At 40.5% G+C, this 19595-nt stretch overlaps 1 protein-coding gene across 1 annotated transcript in view; it reads right to left on the reverse strand.

Moving 5' to 3' along the window:
- Window positions 1–804: 804 nt before the first annotated feature.
- The window catches only part of JARID2 (jumonji and AT-rich interaction domain containing 2), a 175685-nt gene continuing 156894 nt past the window's right edge, over window positions 805–19595 (reverse strand). Inside the window, exons 14-17 of the mRNA XM_089682296.1 lie at window positions 18297–18427; window positions 14298–14481; window positions 10782–10889; window positions 805–3285 (exon numbers count right to left, since the gene is read on the reverse strand). Coding sequence (XP_089538422.1) covers window positions 3073–3285; window positions 10782–10889; window positions 14298–14481; window positions 18297–18427 — 636 coding nt within the window. The 3' untranslated portion in view covers window positions 805–3072. The remainder of the gene's footprint in view (window positions 3286–10781; window positions 10890–14297; window positions 14482–18296; window positions 18428–19595) is intronic.

Below are 19595 nucleotides of genomic sequence, written 5' to 3' on the forward strand. Positions count from 1 at the left end.
TTTACAATAGGAGGGACTTCCTAGAAATCCTCAGTGATTTTCTGTGGTAGTTTTTACTGTTTTCACTAATAAAGCTGAACTCCAGGCAGATATAAAAGACAAAAAACCTAAAATAAACAATGAACTCAGCACAATATATAAATTGCATATCTTGTATACTATATATGTGTAAAATGTGGAATTTCAAACAAATATAAAAAAAATATATAGGTTAGAAAGAGTGCCTCCTATGTCTTCTATCATGAAAAAACATGGTATATAAAACAAGAAGTATTAAAGCTTGTAGGAGGAGTTTTCATTCTGCTCTGACTGTTCTATGAGGCTGCATTATCCCTGACCCTCTGTCTAGACAGTGTTGATTGGCCATGTACTGATTATATGCACCCCCCCAAAGAAATAAAAAAACTCTCTGCACATGCTCAGTTTAGTGTGTATTGCTAGAGTGCCTCCTGGAGTTCTGTACTATCAGCAGATGGATTGGGGACAGTAGAAGAAGGGGAAGATCAGATAAGACAGGCTGAAACAGCCTTTTTACACAGTGCGGAAGATTAATCCCTTAGGTTCCACAGTGAGTATAACAAGCATGCTTTACTACACATACAGACTGAATTTACTGTTGTGGGTTTAGGAACACCTTAATGAAACAACCAAACAATAAGATAATCTTTTTCTACATTATCTAAGATAATGTGTGAGCAGTTTGTCTAGTCGCCCTACATTTGTCTTCTTAACTTGAAAGACAAAAGAGAAAAAGAAAGAGCACCACATGCATGAAACAAAAAGGAGAACACTACACTCAAAGTATTCAAAGCATATTGTTTTTATCTGATTGCATTTACTGTAACAATAAAATAAAAATAATTTACAGACATGAAACTTCCCCGTATCAACAATGTAGAATTCTTAACCCCACCTAGAAAAAAAAACAACAAACCATCCAAACCTGAAAGAGGAGTATGTGTCTAAAAAGAAACAAACAGATATCCAAAATGTTTGTTTTATTTATTAATAAACCTTGTTGTACAAACCTGAAAAGTAAACAAAACTGGCAATAAACAACATGGAGTCTTTCCGTCACAAGGAAAGAGAGCAGAGCAGTGCTAATAAATTAAAGGTCAATCTGTAAGCTGTAGTCTTCAAAGTTTACCGTCAAGAGGGAAAAAGCACACAGCAAGGCCATAAAACTGGACAACCACATTTGAAAAAACACTTGACTCGGTTTATGTTATTGTTAAATATTCAAAAAACAGTTCAGTCTTCTGCAACGACAACCAACAAATCGTATTAAAGGACACTCTCCCAATAGTTACCACTGGCGAGTTCAGTGCAATATGGCTAGCTACGGTTTTTTTTTTCTGATTTCGTTCAATTGAGAAACAAAGAACAATTTAGTGAAAACATTTTCCCTTTTTTGTATTTAGTCCCACACATACAACCAGAAAAAAGGGGGTAAAAAGTTACGCCATTGTTTTTCGTTTTAGTTGTTCAGTGATATAAGCAGCACTTATATATATGTTACAAGATTAACCCTGTAAGCATCCAAACCATCGGATGAAGAAACTGAAATGTAAGGCTTTTTCTTCATCTTTTTATTTTTCACCGTCCCCTGTCCACCCCAATCCCCAAAAGAAGGCTCAAGTATTTCAAACAATTTACAAGCATATGTACAAAGAAAAAGATTTGTGATTTGTACGTTTTCTTTTTTAAGCGAGACACAGAGCTAACAAAGAAAAAAAAAAAAAAAAAAGAGACAATGAGGAAATCAGTTTTCACATTCACAAAAAAAGGGAAAAACAAAAGCAGGAAAAAAAAAAAAATCAGACCCTAGTGGCTCTTAAAAGGTGATCACTGAAGTGATTCCATCTCCAACACAGGGACCAGCACTGTAATACATAGCAAGAGCCTGTGACGGAGAGGAGGGTTGAACATAGAACGAAATACAAATATATATATATATATTATATTAATGCTGATTGTGTGATGTGTTGAAACAGCAGTGGAATGAAATGGAATGTTAGAAAGATTGCACATCTATGACATAGAAGCACTTCTGGCTTCAACAATATATATATTTATATATATATATATATACTTTAAATTCATTTTTCCTTTTTTTTTCCAAAGGATGCTATTGAAGTTTTTTTTTTTTTTTTTTTTTAACATTTCATTTTTGATAAAGTAGCCAACAGCACCAAAAATAACAGAATGGATTCCTTTTGAAATCAGGCACAGTTTATAATCCCCACAACCCTCCCAACCAGCCCCACCCCCCAACATGTGATTTTCGCCAGACAGGCATTGCTTGAGTTAATTTTCCTCTTCTCCTTTAACAGATGCATAGAAATGTGCTGGTAACAGAGAAACTGCTTTCAAATCTCAGCATTATGCCTCTGGTTTTGTTTGTAGTCCATCATAAGCTGCCAAACTATCCTCCATTTTTTAATGGTTTTTGTGTTTTTCTTTACTACATTTTAAATCCCAGTTAAAAAAAAAATACAAACAAAAACAAAAATTAAAAAAAAAAAAAAAAACCTCATCTTGCACATGACAGAATGAGATTGCCAAGAAAGAGCGGGTTTGTTCAAGTTTCGATTTTCTTTTCTCTAGAAAAAAATGCTCCCTTGACTGGATAAAGAAATACAATGGAAAAAAATGCACCACAAACATAATAAAAATGTAAAAGCCTTATTCACACAGTTGTCAAGGAAGGCTTCTGTTTTTAATTCAGTCTAAACAGGCTGCAGAGAACAAAAAGCTAAAATCAGAAACACTTTTAGTTAGCCCCCTCAGACTGTCATAAAACAGTGACTAGACTGCAGAGTCAAAAGTTGAACTGCAGTGGCTAAATTAAAAAAAAAACAAAAACAAAACAAAAAAAAAAACACACATAAAATCAACAGTTTAATGCTAAAACAAAGTTACTTCTCTAAAAACCAGAAGAAAAAAATCTTCTTAGAGCTAGTGCAAAGACAGCCTGCATTCTACAGCAAGTACTCCAAACTATGGTATAATTATAAAATAAAAATATATATATATATATTTATATGATCAGAGAAACGAGGGTTGGCATCTTCATGATGAATTTGAAGCACTTTTGGACAAACTGACAGATGACAGTCTAGATGATGGCACATCAAGTGTGGCTCTCTTCCTTGGTCCTCTTTTTGGTGTAGACTTAGTGAGACAGTTCTCGATGTTGTCGTTGTTGTCGTTGTCGTCGCTGCTGCAGTTGTTTTTACCAGACGCTTTCCCACAGATCTGATTGACAAGACTAATTATTTGTTCCTGAAAAAGTAAAGCAAGGAAGTATGTCCCACAAGAATTTTTCCACAATTAAAAAAAAATGCACACATTAATTCTAACATTCACATAATAGGAATGAGTATATCACCTGTAGCAGTGCAGCCTAGAAAGGATCCGAAGTAATGCAATACTAACTCTCAACACATTCTTTAAAAGAAAAAAAAACGAAAAAAAAAAAAACTGCGTGTTTGCACCATCTTGTGGTTAACAAGATGAAAGTCATGAAAAACATTAGGTAGATGTTCGTTCCAAAGCCAAAAGGGAGATTTGGGGGAAAATACTGAACGCAGCCTGTTATAACCAGCCTCCTTCTGAATGTGCTAAATACTTGCTCTAAAATTCTCTCACTTGAACAAGTATTCATATCAGAAAAAGCAGAGATTCTTTTCTGCATACTTAAAGCAAGAAACTCAGTAAATCAGAAAACTAGCAATTTCAGAATGAGTAGTAATTAATGGCTGTCTCCTATTGTTAATTTTGCAGACGAAAATATTTTTGTCAGCTGCATGTTTTCAGTGACAAAATGAAATGAAAAAAATAAAACTGTTACAGTTCAGATGACTAAAATATGATTAAAACTAAAATGGCATTTTTGCCAAGAGACTATGACTAAAACTAAATCAAAATTTGACATCCAAATTAATAGTAGTCAAAAAGCAATTTCTTGTTTGTTTCCAAAACTTGGTTTTATTTATAAAGATGTTACTTGATATCGGCTTTCATTATTGACAGAGAACTGTTAAAGTTTTTATATTCAGGTAATATGTGCAATGGCATTACAGACAATAGAGTTTACAGTTTTTTGGTTTTTTTTTTAAATATTTTAAAGTTTCAATTCTGGTCATCAAAAGGCAATATTTTTGCTTGTTTATGATACTGGATATTTTAGTCGACTAAAATATATTGGAAATTTCAGTCAACTTAAATATGACTAAAAGTAAAACAATTCAGATGAGTAAAATACAACTAAAACGGCATTTTAGTCAAAAACTAAATAGAAATTTGACATACAAATGAACAGTGCTGTCTCCATGCTTCTCTCAGATAGGTTTCCTTGTAGCACCTACACACGGTCATGTGACACTGTATACCCAAATGAATATCATTTTTTTCCTTAGACAGACAGAGCTTTATTTTGGTGCTATTTACCACTTAAGCTCTGAAACATTTTACCCCTTCATAACCAGGCCATTATTTTGCCACTAAGCACTGCACTACTTTAACTGGCAATTGCGTGGTCATGCAACGCTGTACTCAAATAACATTTCCATCATTTTTTTCACAAAAATAGTCCTTTCTTTTGGTGGTATTTGATAACCACAGAGTTATTTTTTTTATTATACAAATATCCGACTGCCACTCGGGGGATCAGGAAGGATTTTTTTTCCCAGCAGGAGCAAATTGGATCGTGCTTTGCGTTTTTTTTGCCTTCCTCTGGATCAACCGTGGGTATAGGATTCTAACTTTTTTTTTTTTTCTTTCTATGGTTGAACTTGATGGACTTTTGTCTTTTTTCAGCCAGACTAACTATGTAATAAGCAAAAAACAGACTGAAAAATTTGAAAACAAATATATTCTTTACGTCCTGTTATAAAACATACCCAATAAAAAATTTAAAAACCAAAATTCATAAATTTAGGCCAAAATGTATTCTGCTACAAGTCTTTGGTGAAAAAAAACCACCTATTGAGTGTATATTAATTGGTTTGTGTTAAAGTTATAGTGTCTACAAAGTATGGGATATATACTAGAATTAATGTTTTTTTGTTTATAAAACTGGTAATAGTAGTGATCAGCGATTTATACTGGGACTGTTATAGTGCGGGTGGGCAATCAGACACTTTGTGGAGTCTGCCTAACTGACATGGATACTGGCTCTGGGAAGGGGTTAACATATAGGGGCAATCAAAATGTAAACTGTGTGCCTAGCAATGTTTACTGTGTGTAGTATGTGTCCCTGATCAGCTTGTGCTGTAGCGAATGACATCACAGCTGCGGCTTCGGGCGCACGCGACCCCTACCTGGAATTATTCTATCATGTATACATATGTGATCCAGCGTACAGCGGCTTGTTTGCAGCATTAAAGCTACATGAGGCAGTCCACAAATGGTTAATAACTGGGGTTTTTAATATCATTATTGGAAATATCTACCTGCATGGGGCTACAACGGAAAGGCAAATTATATCTAAAAAATACCTAAGAAATTATATCTAAAAATACCTAAGATAAAGGAAAAATATCTTCATCTCATGCAGCTAACATTCCACAAACATATTTTATTACAAAAAAAAGAAAATTATAAAAAAGGCACAAAACACAGATTATGTATACTATTGGTTTTAATCTGTGTTTTGTGTCTTTATATTTTTTTTTTTAAATAAAATATTTTTGTTAAATGTTAGCTGCATGAGAGTCAGATATTTTTTTTTTTTTTTCGCTATATAAAACAACTTGCATTTCCATTGTAGCCCCATGCAGGTAGAAATTTCCAGGAGTGGTGTTATGGAATTTTCTACTGTGGGCTCCGCATTGAATATTGATCTTTATTAATTCATTTATTATTAATGTTGTAAGCTATAGCGCTTTGAGCTCTGATCTTTTTACATTTATATAGTAAAAAATAAAAACCCCAGTTAGGAACCATACCTCAACTAAGAAACAAATTGTTTGGAAAGTAGATGCCCCAAGGTGATCTGATTTATTGCCACAATTTTTTGGAAATGAAGAAACATGCTGGTATTGACAGGGTTAAAACATGGCACTTGGTAATGGTGCACTAGGTACATTAAATGTAAAGCTCATACACAGAGAGATCAGGAGGTGAAGGGGTTATTGTACAGATCACATATAATGGGAGGATGGATATTAAGGGATTAATATACAGATGTGCAGGATAAGGGAGGTGAATAGTTAATATATAGGCCTGACATATACTATGAAGGGGTGGATTATATTATTGTTGGCACTGCACTGTATTGCATGGGTGCTGGCTGGTGGTCCAGAGGCCTCCTTTACCCTCACACACTGATCAGCCTATGAGAGCAAATTGTGCTTCTTGATCACTAGCCAGTAAGTGACTAATGGCTGCTAGCTGCAGCCTATGTTTACATTATGTAATGCTGTGATTGGTCACAGTGATCACGTGGTACAGAACCACACAATTTGGCTGTATACTTTTGCCTGTGATCTGATGTGTCCAATCACAGTGGGACCACAAGACTGTGCATGTGCAGGCACACGCAGTAGATAAATTCCTTGTAGAAGTACCAAACATCCTCCCAAAAGAATAAGGGAGCGGAACTGCTGTATATGTATAGTGGGCAAGCTGCAAGAGGGTAAAAGAAACCTGTGATGACAACAATATATAGACTGCTAGAAATGACCTTCTCCTGAAAAAGCCAGATCCCAGATTGCCTTATCAACCTCTTGATTAAATACCGGAGTTCCTGACTTCCAAAGAGTATACAGATCAAAACTTTTGACTTCACTTGCTATATACTTGGCCAGTAACTCAAAGTCAGGAGATCAGCAGTAGCAGCCTGAATACTTTCTTATGACACCAAGCATATATTTGAGCACCAGGAGAGAAGTTGTGTAATTATTGTATGATTTGATACTACAGTCAGTGGGAGGAGGGTCTACCTGAAGGAAATAGGAGAAATGGGGGTTGCAGCATCATAAAGACAAGCATTCTACTTAGTATAACATAGAGGGATGGTTAAAGCACTTCTTGGGTATAAAGCTATAAACATCCTCATTGCATCCTATTTGCCATGTCTAAATATACTTTTAATTTTGAAGATTGTATATTCATTGGGTAAACCCTGTTCTGATTGCAGTTCGTTATTATGGACTCATCACAAGGACTGCTTATGATGTTTAAACAAAGCCATAATTTATTGGTAAAAACTAGACCAATACTGTTTAAGATGCAGTTGTGTTTGTGTGGTAAAGTGATCAGTGGCCAGGTAGGATCAAAGTTCAGTGGTAAATAGCAAAGTGATCAGTGGCCAGGTAGGGGCAGCTGGCAAAGCGAACAGTAACTAGGCAGAGGCAGGTGGCAATGAGATCAGTGACCAGCGAAGAGTAGGTGGTGAAAATATCAGTGACAAAGAAGGGGCAGGTGGTGAAGATATTAGAGACCAGATAGGGGCAGGTGGTGAAAAGATCAGTGACAAGAAAGGGGTAGGTGGTGAAGATATCAGTGACAAGAAAGGGGTAGGTGGTGAAGATATCAGAGACAAGGAAGGGACATGTGTTGAAGAGATCATTGACCAGACAGGGACATGTGGTGAAGAGATCAGCGACAAGCAATGGGCAGGTGGTAAAAAGATCAGCGACAAGCAATGGGCAGGTGGTGAAGAGACCAGCGACAAGCAATGGGCAGGTGGTGAAGAGACCAGCGACAAGCAATGGGCAGGTGGTGAAGAGACCAGCGACAAGCAATGGGCAGGTGGTGAAGAGACCAGCGACAAGCAATTGGCAGGTGGTGAAGAGACCAGCGACAAGCAATGGGCAGGTGGTGAAGAGACCAGCGACAAGCAATGGGCAGGTGGTGAAGAGACCAGTGACAAGCAATGGGCAGGTGGTGAAGAGACCAGCGACAAGCAATGGGCAGGTGGTGAAGAGACCAGCGACAAGCAATGGGCAGGTGGTGAAGAGACCAGCGACAAGCAATGGGCAGGTGGTGAAGAGACCAGCGACAAGCAAAGAGCAGGTGGTGAAGAGATCAGCGACAAGCAGAGGGCAGGTGGTGAAGAGATCAGCGACAAGCAATGGGCAGATGGTAAAGAGATCAGCGACAAGCAATGGGCAGGTGGTGAAGAGATCAGCGACAAGCAATGAGCAGGTGGTGAAGAGACCAGCGACAAGCAATGAGCAGGTGGTGAAGAGATCAGCGACAAGCAATGGGCAGGTGGTAAACAGATCAGCGACAAGCAATGGGCAGGTGGTGAAGAGATCAGTGACATGGAAGGGGTAAGGGGGTGAAGAGATCAGTGACAAGGAAGGGGCAGGGGGTGAAGAGATCAGCAAAAAAAGAAGGGGCAGGTGAAGAAGAGATCAGTGAAAAGGAAGGGGTAGGTGATGAAAAGATCAGCGACAAGCAATGGGAAGGTGAAGAAGAGATCAGTGACAAGGAAGGTATAAGGGGGTGAAGAGATCAGTGACAAGGAAGGGGTAAGGGGGTGGAGAGATCAGTGACAAGGAAGGGGTAAGGGGTGAAGAGATCAGTGACAAGGAAGAGGTAAGGGGGTGAAGAGATCAGTGACAAGGAAAGGGGAGAGGGTGAACAGATATGCTACAAGGAAGGGGCAGATGGTGACGAGATCAACAAAAAAAGAAGGGGTAGGTGGTGAGATCAGCAAAAAAAGAAAGGGTAGGTGGTGAGGAGATCAGCAAAAAAAGAAGGGGCAGGTGGTGAAGAGATCAGTGACAAGGAAAGTTTAGGTGGCAAAGTGATCAGTGAACTTTGTCATAGGAATGTTTATCAATTGCTTCATTATCTCCCTGCTCACAGAAACTAGATACACTTTTTTAATACCAGCCTGTAAAACTACTGTATACAATGAAGGAAATAAGTATTTGATCCCCTGCTGATTTTGAATGTTTGCCCACTCACACAGAAATGATCAGTCTAAAAATCGAATGGTAGGTGTATTGTAACACAGAGACAGAATAGCAACAAAAAATTCAAAAGAAATGCATGTCTAACAAATTATGCACTGATTTGCATGTTCATGAGGGAAATAAGTATTTGATTCCCTTCACAAAACATGACTTAGTACTTGGTGGCAAATCCCTTGTTGGCAATCACACAGATCAGATGTTTCCTGTAGTTGGCCACCAGGTTTGCACACATCTCAGGAGAGATTTTGGCCCACTCCTCTTGGCAGATCCTCTCCAAATGTCAGCATCCAAACCTTGATGACTTGGAAACTTGAACTTTCAGCTTCCTCCATGGATTTTCATTTGAATTAAGGTCTGGAGACTGGCTAGACCACTCCAGGACCTTAATGTGCTTCTTCTTGAGCCACTCCTTTGTTGCCTTGGCCATGTGTTTTGGGTCATTGTCATGCTGGAACACCCATCCATGACACATTTTCAATGCCCTGGCTGAAGGAAGAAAGTTCTCACCCAAGATTTGATGGGACATTGCCCCGTCCATTGTCCCTTTGATGCGGTGCAGTTGTCCTGTCCCCTTAGCAGAAAAACACCCCCAAAGCAGAATGTTTCCACCACCATGTTTGACAGTTGGGATGGTGTTCTTTGGGTTATAGGCAGCATTCCTCCTCCTCCAAACACGGCGAGTTGAGTTGATGCCAAAGAGCTCAATATCGGGTACAGTTTTGCATGACTGCGCAATTGTCATTCAAAGTGCAACAGCGCTGCAAGCTGGAAATTGGCCTGGGCAGGAAGGGGGTATAAGTGCCCTGTAGGCTAGTGGTTAACCACTTGTCGACCGCAGATAGCCGAATGACAGCTTCACTGCGGCCGGCCAGTTCTGGGAGGGTGTCACATGACGTCGTCCCAGAATGCGCCCTCCCGCGCGCACCCGGTGATCTCCATGATCGCTGTGTCCTTAGGTAAATCACAGCGGCCTTTTACCACGTGATCAGCTGGGTCCAATGACACAGCACATCACTGGTAAATGCAGTGGCCGCTGTCACACCATGAGGAAAGTACTGCCGATAATCGGTAATTGTCAGAGGACAGATCGGCACCGATCATCAAGGCACTGATGATCAATGCCCTGATGGTCAGTGTCCAGCAGTGCAGTCCATCAGTGCTGCCCACCTGTGCACAGCAGTGCCGCCCACAAGTGTCCAGCAGTGCCAGCCACCTGTGCCCATCAGTGCCACCCACCTGTGCCCATCAGTGCCACCTATCCGTGCCACCTATCAGTGCCCATCAGTGCTGCCTATCCGTGCCACCTCATCAGTGCCCATCTGTGCTGCCTATGAGTGCAGCCTCATCAATGCACATCAGTGAAGGAGAAAAAGTACCCGTTTGCAAAATTTTATAATAGAAACTAAGAAAACGTTTTTTTTCAAAATTTTTGCCCTTCTTGGTTTATAGCACAGAAAATAAAACACCCAGAGGTAAGTAAATACAATCAAGAGAAAGCTCTATTTGTGTGAAAAAAAATGATAAAAATTTCATATGGGTACAATGTTGTATGACCGCGCAATTGTCATTCAAAGTGTAACAGCGCTGAAAGCTGAAAATTGGCCTAGGCAGGAAGGGAGTATAAGTGCCCGGTAGGTAAGTGGTTAATAACCTATGAATATTTTTTATTAAAGAAAAAAGTACTTCCAGCACTGCATATTTTCACTAAAACAGCCCTCTTGTAATTGTTAGCAGCCAATTAATAAAAAACACTCAAATACAGCTTTTAGGAGCTTGCTAAATCTCAGATTACACTGGAATCTGATGAGCACACTGTAACTTTACCATCACCACATAGCATTTACTTACCTCATCATATCGATACATTAGCTTTAATCCTCGACACGACTTCTGCTTCTCTACATGACGTAATGCACACTCCAGGCAGAACACAACATTCTCATTCTCCTGCACAACCTTTAATAGTAAGAAGACAGAAAAAGAAAACAGTATCAGATACAAGAATACAAACATGTCTGACACTGGCCCTGGTCTGTTTAAGAACCTTTAAGGATGGAGCAGGAAAGAGATCTGTACTGTACTTGCCAGTGGCTCTAAGGCAGTGGTGGCCACAGTTTGATTGCGAGATGCTTGTGTTCTGCAACGGATTCCTCTCTAGGACTCCACACATTCTATAAAAATAATTATCTGACCACACAGCTTATTTTTATCAATACTCTATATGTGATGTTGTAAGCCGCTATAGGCTCTATAGATCTCCAGCCATCTACACTGGAGATCCTTAGACTCTGAAAACCAACAGACAACAGCAGTATCAAAGTTTACTGCAGAGCAATTGTAGATCGTTTTTACTTTTTGTGCACAAAAGACAAAACCACAAAGGACATGAAATATTCTTGTATCAAGACAGCATACCACAGGAGTGTCCTCCAGCAGCTGCCAAATATGTAATAAATCACATTGGAAGCCAATGTCCCATCATGGTCTATGAAAGCCTTCTACATCAAGTGACTGGAAAAGGGTATCACGTAAATTCATTTTAGCTTCAGATGGCAGCTGTGAATTTACATGAAGTGGAAATTGTTGCTCCTTTTAACTCAAACCAAAACCATTGTTCTACAGAAAATGCTAAATTGACCTTAAGCTGGCTACATACACTTCCCCAATAATTTGTTTTAGATTTTTATATTTCAATATATTTATTAAGAATTTTTAGAAACATTATACAGAAAGACAGGAGATGCAACCCACCAACAAGACGAGTTGCAAAACAAACAATAAGACAGTAAATTCAAGTACATTGTGTAGCAAACTAACAACAGAATCGACCAATAAATCGTAATGAGGAATACAATGGTAGCATAAACAAAGTTTGATTGATTATGAGCAAATTTCTCCATAAACAAGGTGGTATGAATAATCTCATTAAAATAATAGACAAAATTATAGAGAACAAAAAAATGAGGAAAGAACTGTAGAAGAAAATAAAGAATAAAACCCAGGAAAAAAAATGAGAGAGGGCCAGCCAAGAGTCCATTAAATAGCAGAAATATACCGAATCCATGGATCCCAAGTGCTCTCAAATTTAGAAGTATTGTTGTTAAGTATACTAGAAAGTTTGTCATTAATCATAATCCAATTAAGTTTCTGCTTAACTAATTCCAGCAAAATTGTTGACTGTTTCCAACGTTTGGCTATCGTAATTCTCTCTGCCAACAGGATATAAAGAATCAGTTTAACCGATTTCTTAGGAATATCAGTGGGCAATAAATGAAAGAGCTATTTCAGGGGATCGACGAATATTAACCTCCGTTACCAAATAAAGGAAATTAAATAAAGGGATCCAAAACCTAGTCACCACAGGGCATTTCCACCATATGTGGAGCATAGTACCCTCTTGTCAATGTCGAAAACGGCTGGGTGACACAGAAGGGTACATTTTAGCAAGACATGTAGGGACCAGATACCACCAAAGAAGCGTTTTGTAGTTAGATTCAATGAGTGTAGTGTTATTGGAGATTTTAGATAGAGCATCAGCCGTATTCCGCCAAGTGTCCAGCTCCAGAGAAATATTTAAATCCCTTTCCCAATGTATCATAAAAGAGAGCTTAATATTTAGATCAACAAGGGAAGCATGTATTAGATAGATGACCTTTCACCATCCCCATAGCCCTACTTGTTTTAGATGATTATAGGTTTGTTTATGTCAATATAGCAGCAGTTCTTCTATTTATCTTCTGGCTGCAGAGGTAACCGTACTGAAACTTCCAGGTTATGCTCCTTCAGCTGCCATGTTTGCACTGTGTGAATAGTGGAGGACCTAATTTTGAATTGCACTGTTTTTTTTTGGCAATGACCATTCTTGGTTCTGTTTGCTGTGGACAAAGGCATGCTACACTTTGTGGTACTGACATAAATATTAAAATATTACTGAATTCCATTTTTGGAGTTCTAGTATTTAGTCTAAAACGAATTCTAGTGTAGCCAGGTGTTGGACTACAGAAACATGGAGAAGGACACATTTCCAACTTTACGGACCACCTAGTAACCAATCACCTGCTGCTTAACTTGAATAGTTAACTCCGGCAGCTCCCGCTCCCACCCCCCTGGTCCAGTGCTGTGCTCCGCTGTCCAGAACTGTGTGCAAGTCTCTGCTTCAGGCGTATCATGTTATGTGCTAGATCTTCTTTCATTCAGCACCGAGTAGTCCTCTATGCAGAAAGTGGCGTTGATGTGATGACACCAGTGCCGTCCTCTGTATCATTAGGGCCTGTGATGACAGGTTCTGGGCTTGTGGTAAGGAGTTTGAGTTGATTCTTGGATCATTTATTGACAGGCCCATCTGACCTGCTTCAAGCAGGCTTTGCATTCCCATTGATGTATATGAGAATGACAAAAACACACTTAAAGCAAATAAAATCCTGACAACACTGACCCTTACACAGAGTTCAGGGTAATGTGGTACCCTGCACATTAGGAAGTGGGTTGAATATCATAGGGTGGGGGGTGTGAAGAAGGGGAGGGGACATAGCTGAGGGGGGGGGGTGAAATTGGGGGTAGAGGACATGACTGTGGTTGAAGGGGGTGCATGAAGGGGGGTAGTGAGGAGTGTAAAGGGGGGTAGAGGGCATGCCTGTGGAGGGAGGGGGTATGAAGGAGAAGAGCATATGGCTGTGGGGGGAGGAGGGAGGGGGTGTGAAGGGGGAAGCACATATGGCTGTGGGGGGGAAGGGGTAAGAGGATATGGCTGTGGGGGAGGGGGGTGGGTGTGAAGGGGGTAGAGGATATGGCTGTGGGGGGAGAGAGGGGGGTAGAGGACATGGCTGTGGGGGTATGTGGAGGGGTGTACAGGACATGGCTGTGGATGTTGGAGTGTGTGAAGGGGGGTAGAGGACATGGCTGTAGGGGGGGGAAGTGATGTAAAACACTTATTTTCCTTTTATGTTTACATTGCTTTATGTTAATATTGTTAAAGTTGTTGCTGTTAATATTTATTTTTGTAACTTTATTCTGCATAAAACATTTCACAGTGTCATTTCATGAGATCATTTACGAAGGCATGTTTAAGGGCAGAATTAGGGGCGGAGCAGGGCAGGGTAGGGGTTGGGTGGGGCAACTAACGGCGAGTAAAGGCCTGCCTAGTAGCTCAGGACCTACAATTCTGAGCTCTGTTGTAGAGCACTGAAAATCCACAGTGTTGACAACAGCAGAGTACTTAGTTACATTTCCCTAACAGCACTGTCCAAAATTCTTACTATATATGCACGTTTAGCACCCAGAGAATTATATTAATGAAACTCAGTAGGTTGAAAGTTTGTCAATTTTGTCCATCTATCCTTGTCAGCAAAGTCTTCATTTACTCACCATGGAAAGATAACAGAGGTGCTGGCATATCTGACATCTCCTCTCTGAAGTCTCCAACTGCAACCATTTCCGAGGCTTCTTCTTCCCATCTACTATCGAGTTGCTGGTGTCGTGACTTCCGTATCGTGCAGATGAGTGGAGACCCGCTTCAAAGAGCTCCTTTCTTTGCCTCAACTCTGTATCCCTGACCAACAAAACGGAAAGTTAGAAACTGCATTGCCTATCACTCAACCAAGACTACAAAGCTCTTCTGTCACTTTGTAATGAAGGCCAAGCGACACTAAAGCTATATTCACCTAAGTATAAAAATTATTTATACATAATTCCTTTTCTGTATTTCTTTTGGTTCCAAACATACTGCTTTTTTTTTTTTTTTTTTTTTTTTTTGACAGTACAGTTAGATTGAAGTTGCAATACACTGTATAGTTACGATTATTGTTCATCAACAGGTACCTTTGGCCACAAAGGCGCTATATAGTAGACAAAAAAAACAGCATTACAGGGGAAACAGGAGACACCATCTCATTTACAAACACTAGAAAGCATTGCATGGGCAGGGATCGGGACAAGCTCGGCAATGCTTGCTCTAGTAGTAGTAGGACTTGTTTATTCAGTGAATAGTGACAGATTTCAGAACCTGTCCAACCATGATTGGAAATGAAAGTACGACTATGAATGGGGCCAAGTGCTATATACACTTGTTCAACTAGGGAGCTAAAAAAAAAAAAACACTTATTGATAGATCTTTTTGGAGTATGGTAAAATGTAAATATTAAATCCAAGGTTTTCAATAAGCTATGTCGGCTACAGACAGAAAAGCCATCTTATACCGACCAACCAACTGGTTTACCTAAAGAAGGAATTAGAAGCCAGCAAAAGAAACAGTTTAGGCCTCATGCACACTGGGCATTTAGCCATACTTATGCATGAGACTTCAGCATTTAAGTGCAGGTCGAAGGAACAGGCACACTGTCCAACCCTCCTGCCAGTTGCCTGTAAATGTCTATAAGAGGCTGACAGTTACTGCTGCTGGATGGGGCTGCACTGAGTGCTTCTAATCTCTAGGGAAGTATTTGTCCAGGGACACATTCTTGGAATGCAGACTGCTTGTATTGCAAGCATTAGTCCCTTAGAGCACACTACCATAAATGTTAGTACCGCTTGGTGCCCCGTCCAGCTGCAGCAGCTTTCAACCTACCAAAGTTTTACAGGCTGCCAGCAGTGGGGCTGAACAGTGCGCCTGTGCCTTCCATCTGAACTTAAACATCGGAGTCTTATGTGCTTGGGTGCACAAGGCCTTGTTTATTCAGTGAACAGTGACAGATTTTGGAACCTGCCCAACCACGATTGGAAATGAAAGTACGACTATGAATGCTGCCAAGTGCTATATGCACTTGTTCAACTAGGGAGCTAAAAAAAAAACACTTATTGATAGATCTTTTTGGAGTATGGTAAAATGTAAATATTAAATCCAAGGTTTCCAACAAGCTATGTCGGCTACAGACAGAAAAGCCATCTTGTACCGACCAACCAACTGGTTTACCTGAAAGGAGGATTTAGAAGCCAGCAAAAGAAACAGTTGAGGCCTGATGCACACTGGGCATTTAGCCATACTGATGCATGAGACTCTGGCATTTAGGTGCAGGTGGAAGGAACAGGCACACTGTCCAACCCTCCCACCAGCAGCCTGTAAACATCTATAAGAGGCTGACAGTTACTGCTGCTGGATGGGGCTGCACTGAGTGCTTCTAACCTCTAGGGAAGTATTTGTCCAGGGACACATTCTTGGAATGTAGACTGCTTGTGTTGCAGGCATTAGTCCCTGGGAGCACACTGCCATAAATGTTAGTACCGCTTGGTGCCCTGTCCAGCTGCAGTAGCTTTCAACCTGCCAGAGTTTTACAGGCTGCCAGCAGTGGGGCTGAACAGTGCGCCTGTGCCTTCCATCTGAAATTAAACATCGGAAGTCGTATGCGCTTGGGTGCACTAGTGTGCATGAGGCCTTGTTTATTCAGTGAACAGTGACAGATTTCAGAACCTGTCCAACCATGATTGGAAATGAAAGTACGACTATGAATGGGGCCAAGTGCTATATGCACTTGTTCAACTAGGGAGCTAAAAAAAAAACACTTATTGATAGATCTTTTTGGAGTATGGTAAAATGTAAATATTAAATCCAAGGTTTCCAATAAGCTATGTCGGCTACAGACAGAAAAGCCATCTTGTACCGACCAACCAACTGGTTTACCTAAAGGAGGAATTAGAAGCCAGCAAAAGAAATAGTTTAGGCCTCATGCACACTGGGCATTTAGATCATAAGCGAAATCTCCTGCGCTCAAGGACTCAGGCGGGTGGCGAATAGATGGAATCAGACCTGGAAAGATCGACCACCAATGCATGTAGAGTTGTGCAGCTCCAAATAAGGCTGGGGAAGCCCGACCAATACTGCAAATCGAAACAAAAACCAGAAGCGCACCAACCTTGCGCATTACCTCAGTAACCAAAGTTTATTAATTATAAAAGAATACTCACAAACCGCGAATAAAATAAAGAGCCAGTGCGGATCCCATCATGGGGGTAGATACTCAGTCCACTGACGCGTTTCGAAGGACATCCCTTCTTCATCAGAGCTCTGATGAAGAAGGGATGCCCTTCGAAACGCGTCAGCTGTACTGAGTATCTACCCCCATGATGGGATCCGTGCTGGCTCTTTATCTTTCAGGTCCCTTTGAGGACTTACGTGCCTGATTTTATTCGCTGTTTGTGAGTATTATTTTATAATTAATAAACTTTGGTTACTGAGGTAATGCGCAAGGTTGGTGCGCTTCTCGTTTTTGTTTCGATTTGAAACACTGGGCATTTAGCCATACTGATGCATGAGACTCTGGCATTTAGGGGCAGGTGGAAGGAACAGGCACACTGTCCAACCCTCCTGCCAGCTGCCTGTAAACGTCTATAAGAGGCTGACAGTTACTGCTGCTGGATGGGGCTGCACTGAGTGCTTCTAATCTCTAGGGACGTATTTGTCCAGGGACACATTCTTGGAATGCAGACTGCTTGTATTGCAGGCATTAGTCCCTTAGAGCACACTACCATAAATGTTAGTAACGCTTGGTGCCCCGTCCAGCTGCAGCAGCTTTCAACCTGCCAGAGTTTTACAGGCTGCCAGCAGTGGGGCTGAACAGTGCGCCTGTGCCTTCCATCTGAACTTAAACATCGGAGTCTTATGCGCTTGGGTGCACAAGGCCTTGTTTATTCAGTGAAAAGTGACAGATTTCGGAACCTGCCCAACCACGATTGGAAATGAAAGTACGACTATGAATGGGGCCAAGTGCTATATACACTTGTTCAACTAGGGAGCTAAAAAAAAAAAACACTTATTGATAGATCTTTTTGGAGTATGGTAAAATGTAAATATTAAATCCAAGGTTTTCAATAAGCTATGTCGGCTATAGACAGAAAAGCCATCTTGTACCGACCAACCAACTGGTTTACCTAAAGGAGGAATTAGAAGCCAGCAAAAGAAACAGTTTAGGCCTGATGCACACTGGGCATTTAGCCATACTGATGCATGAGACTTCAGCATTTAGGTGCAGGTGGAAGGAACAGGCACACTGTCCAGCCCTCCTGCCAGATGTCTGTAAACATCTATAAGAGGCTGACAGTTACTGCTGCTGGATGGGGCTGCACTGAGTGCTTCTAACCTCTAGGGACGTATTTGTCCAGGGACACATTCTTGGAATGCAGACTGCTTGTGTTGCAGGCATTAGTCCCTGGGAGCATACTACCATAAATGTTTGTACCGCTTGGTGCCCCGTCCAGCTGCAGCAGCTTTCAACCTGCCAGAGTTTTACAGGCTGCCAGCAGTGGGGCTGAACAGTGCGCCTGTGCCTTCCACCTGAAATTAAACATCAGTGTCTTATGTGCTTGGGTGCACTAGTGTGCATGAGGCCTTAAAATGTCACAGTGAACATATACAACAGGCCTCTTTTCTATTACCTGAGCTCTCCAAGCAGAGTAGAAATGATGCCCAGAGTTGGACTGTTCTCTTTTTTTGCCTCAGCTGTTGCAATTTGATACAGTAATTTCTCCATCGAGAACGGTTTTGCTATGTGTCGACGTTTCATTTCCTGTAAAGGAGACATTTATGTGTTCAGCAGGTGGAAAGTTTGCAAAGAAGAAAAAGAAACATCAAATGTTGTGAGCTAAATCATTCTAATAATCAGTTAGCAGTGGCAGTGGTGTGCAGGAGTGAGGTATGCTATTCAGATATAGGATACAAGAGTCATTATTTCCCCTACATAAAAATAGCATACATAATGTGCATATGGTCATCAAGTATTTTCTTTCCTTTAACTGTAGCAATGTCAAACATCTGAGCATGGAAATGCTCAGGTAGATTACATATTTTGGTACCATATATTTTGACATGGTGCTTAGTATTCTGAAAAGACTATACGATAAAGAGGTAAGAATCTTGTCTCAGGTGCTGTAGTCCTAGCGTTTGAAAAAAGTAAAATAGCAAAATGTCTCCCTGTATGTGGTTTGATTGCAGGATAAGTAGTTCTCTGTTGTCCTCTTTGAGTGGAGAAAAGGGGACCCATAGATAACAAGATGATTAGAATTAAGATTAGGCAATGATTGTGATGTTTACAACCATCACTTCTGTAGTATAAATGCCTACATAGGTATACACTGTTACAGGTATAAATTGTTAATAAATAGGGTAAAGTGATTGATTGAATTAATGACTGAATGACGGACCGAAGTGAACACCAATAAGTTGCATAAAATAAGTTCAGTAAATATTTATTTTGCTAGGTGAACAGCCTCTACTCTTGTTGTAAATCAACCCCAATGGATTGGTATTAGAAAAAGGTCTATATCTAATTTAAGAGATGCATTCCTAGCTGCAGCAAGCAGGCCATGAGCTCAGAGGCCAAAAACAAGAAAATAAAGAGTTTTTTGGGGTGACATAAAAGACTTAGTATTCAGGTCCTAAACATTCCACAAATGTAAAAATTGCACACTCACATTTGCTTGTGCTGAAATATCGCACCAATATAATAGCTTGTGTGATGCTCAGCTGGAGACCAGCATGCGTTCCACAGACCGGACGTTCTTTCCAGAAGTGATATCAAACTGAACCGGAAGTGACTGCAAACATGGAACCTTGACTAGTTTCGCTATCCCAGTGTTCTCAGAAAGCCATGACTTCCATGATTCAGGATGGCTTCTTGAGGTCGCTGGGATAGTGAAACTAGTTCTCCAGTTGGCGGAGCTGAGTTTCACACAGGC

The sequence above is a fragment of the Staurois parvus genome, unplaced genomic scaffold (assembly GCF_062004578.1).
Source record: "Staurois parvus isolate SC_StPar_1 unplaced genomic scaffold, SC_StPar_1.0 ptg000287l, whole genome shotgun sequence".
Lineage (NCBI taxonomy): Eukaryota > Metazoa > Chordata > Amphibia > Anura > Ranidae > Staurois > Staurois parvus.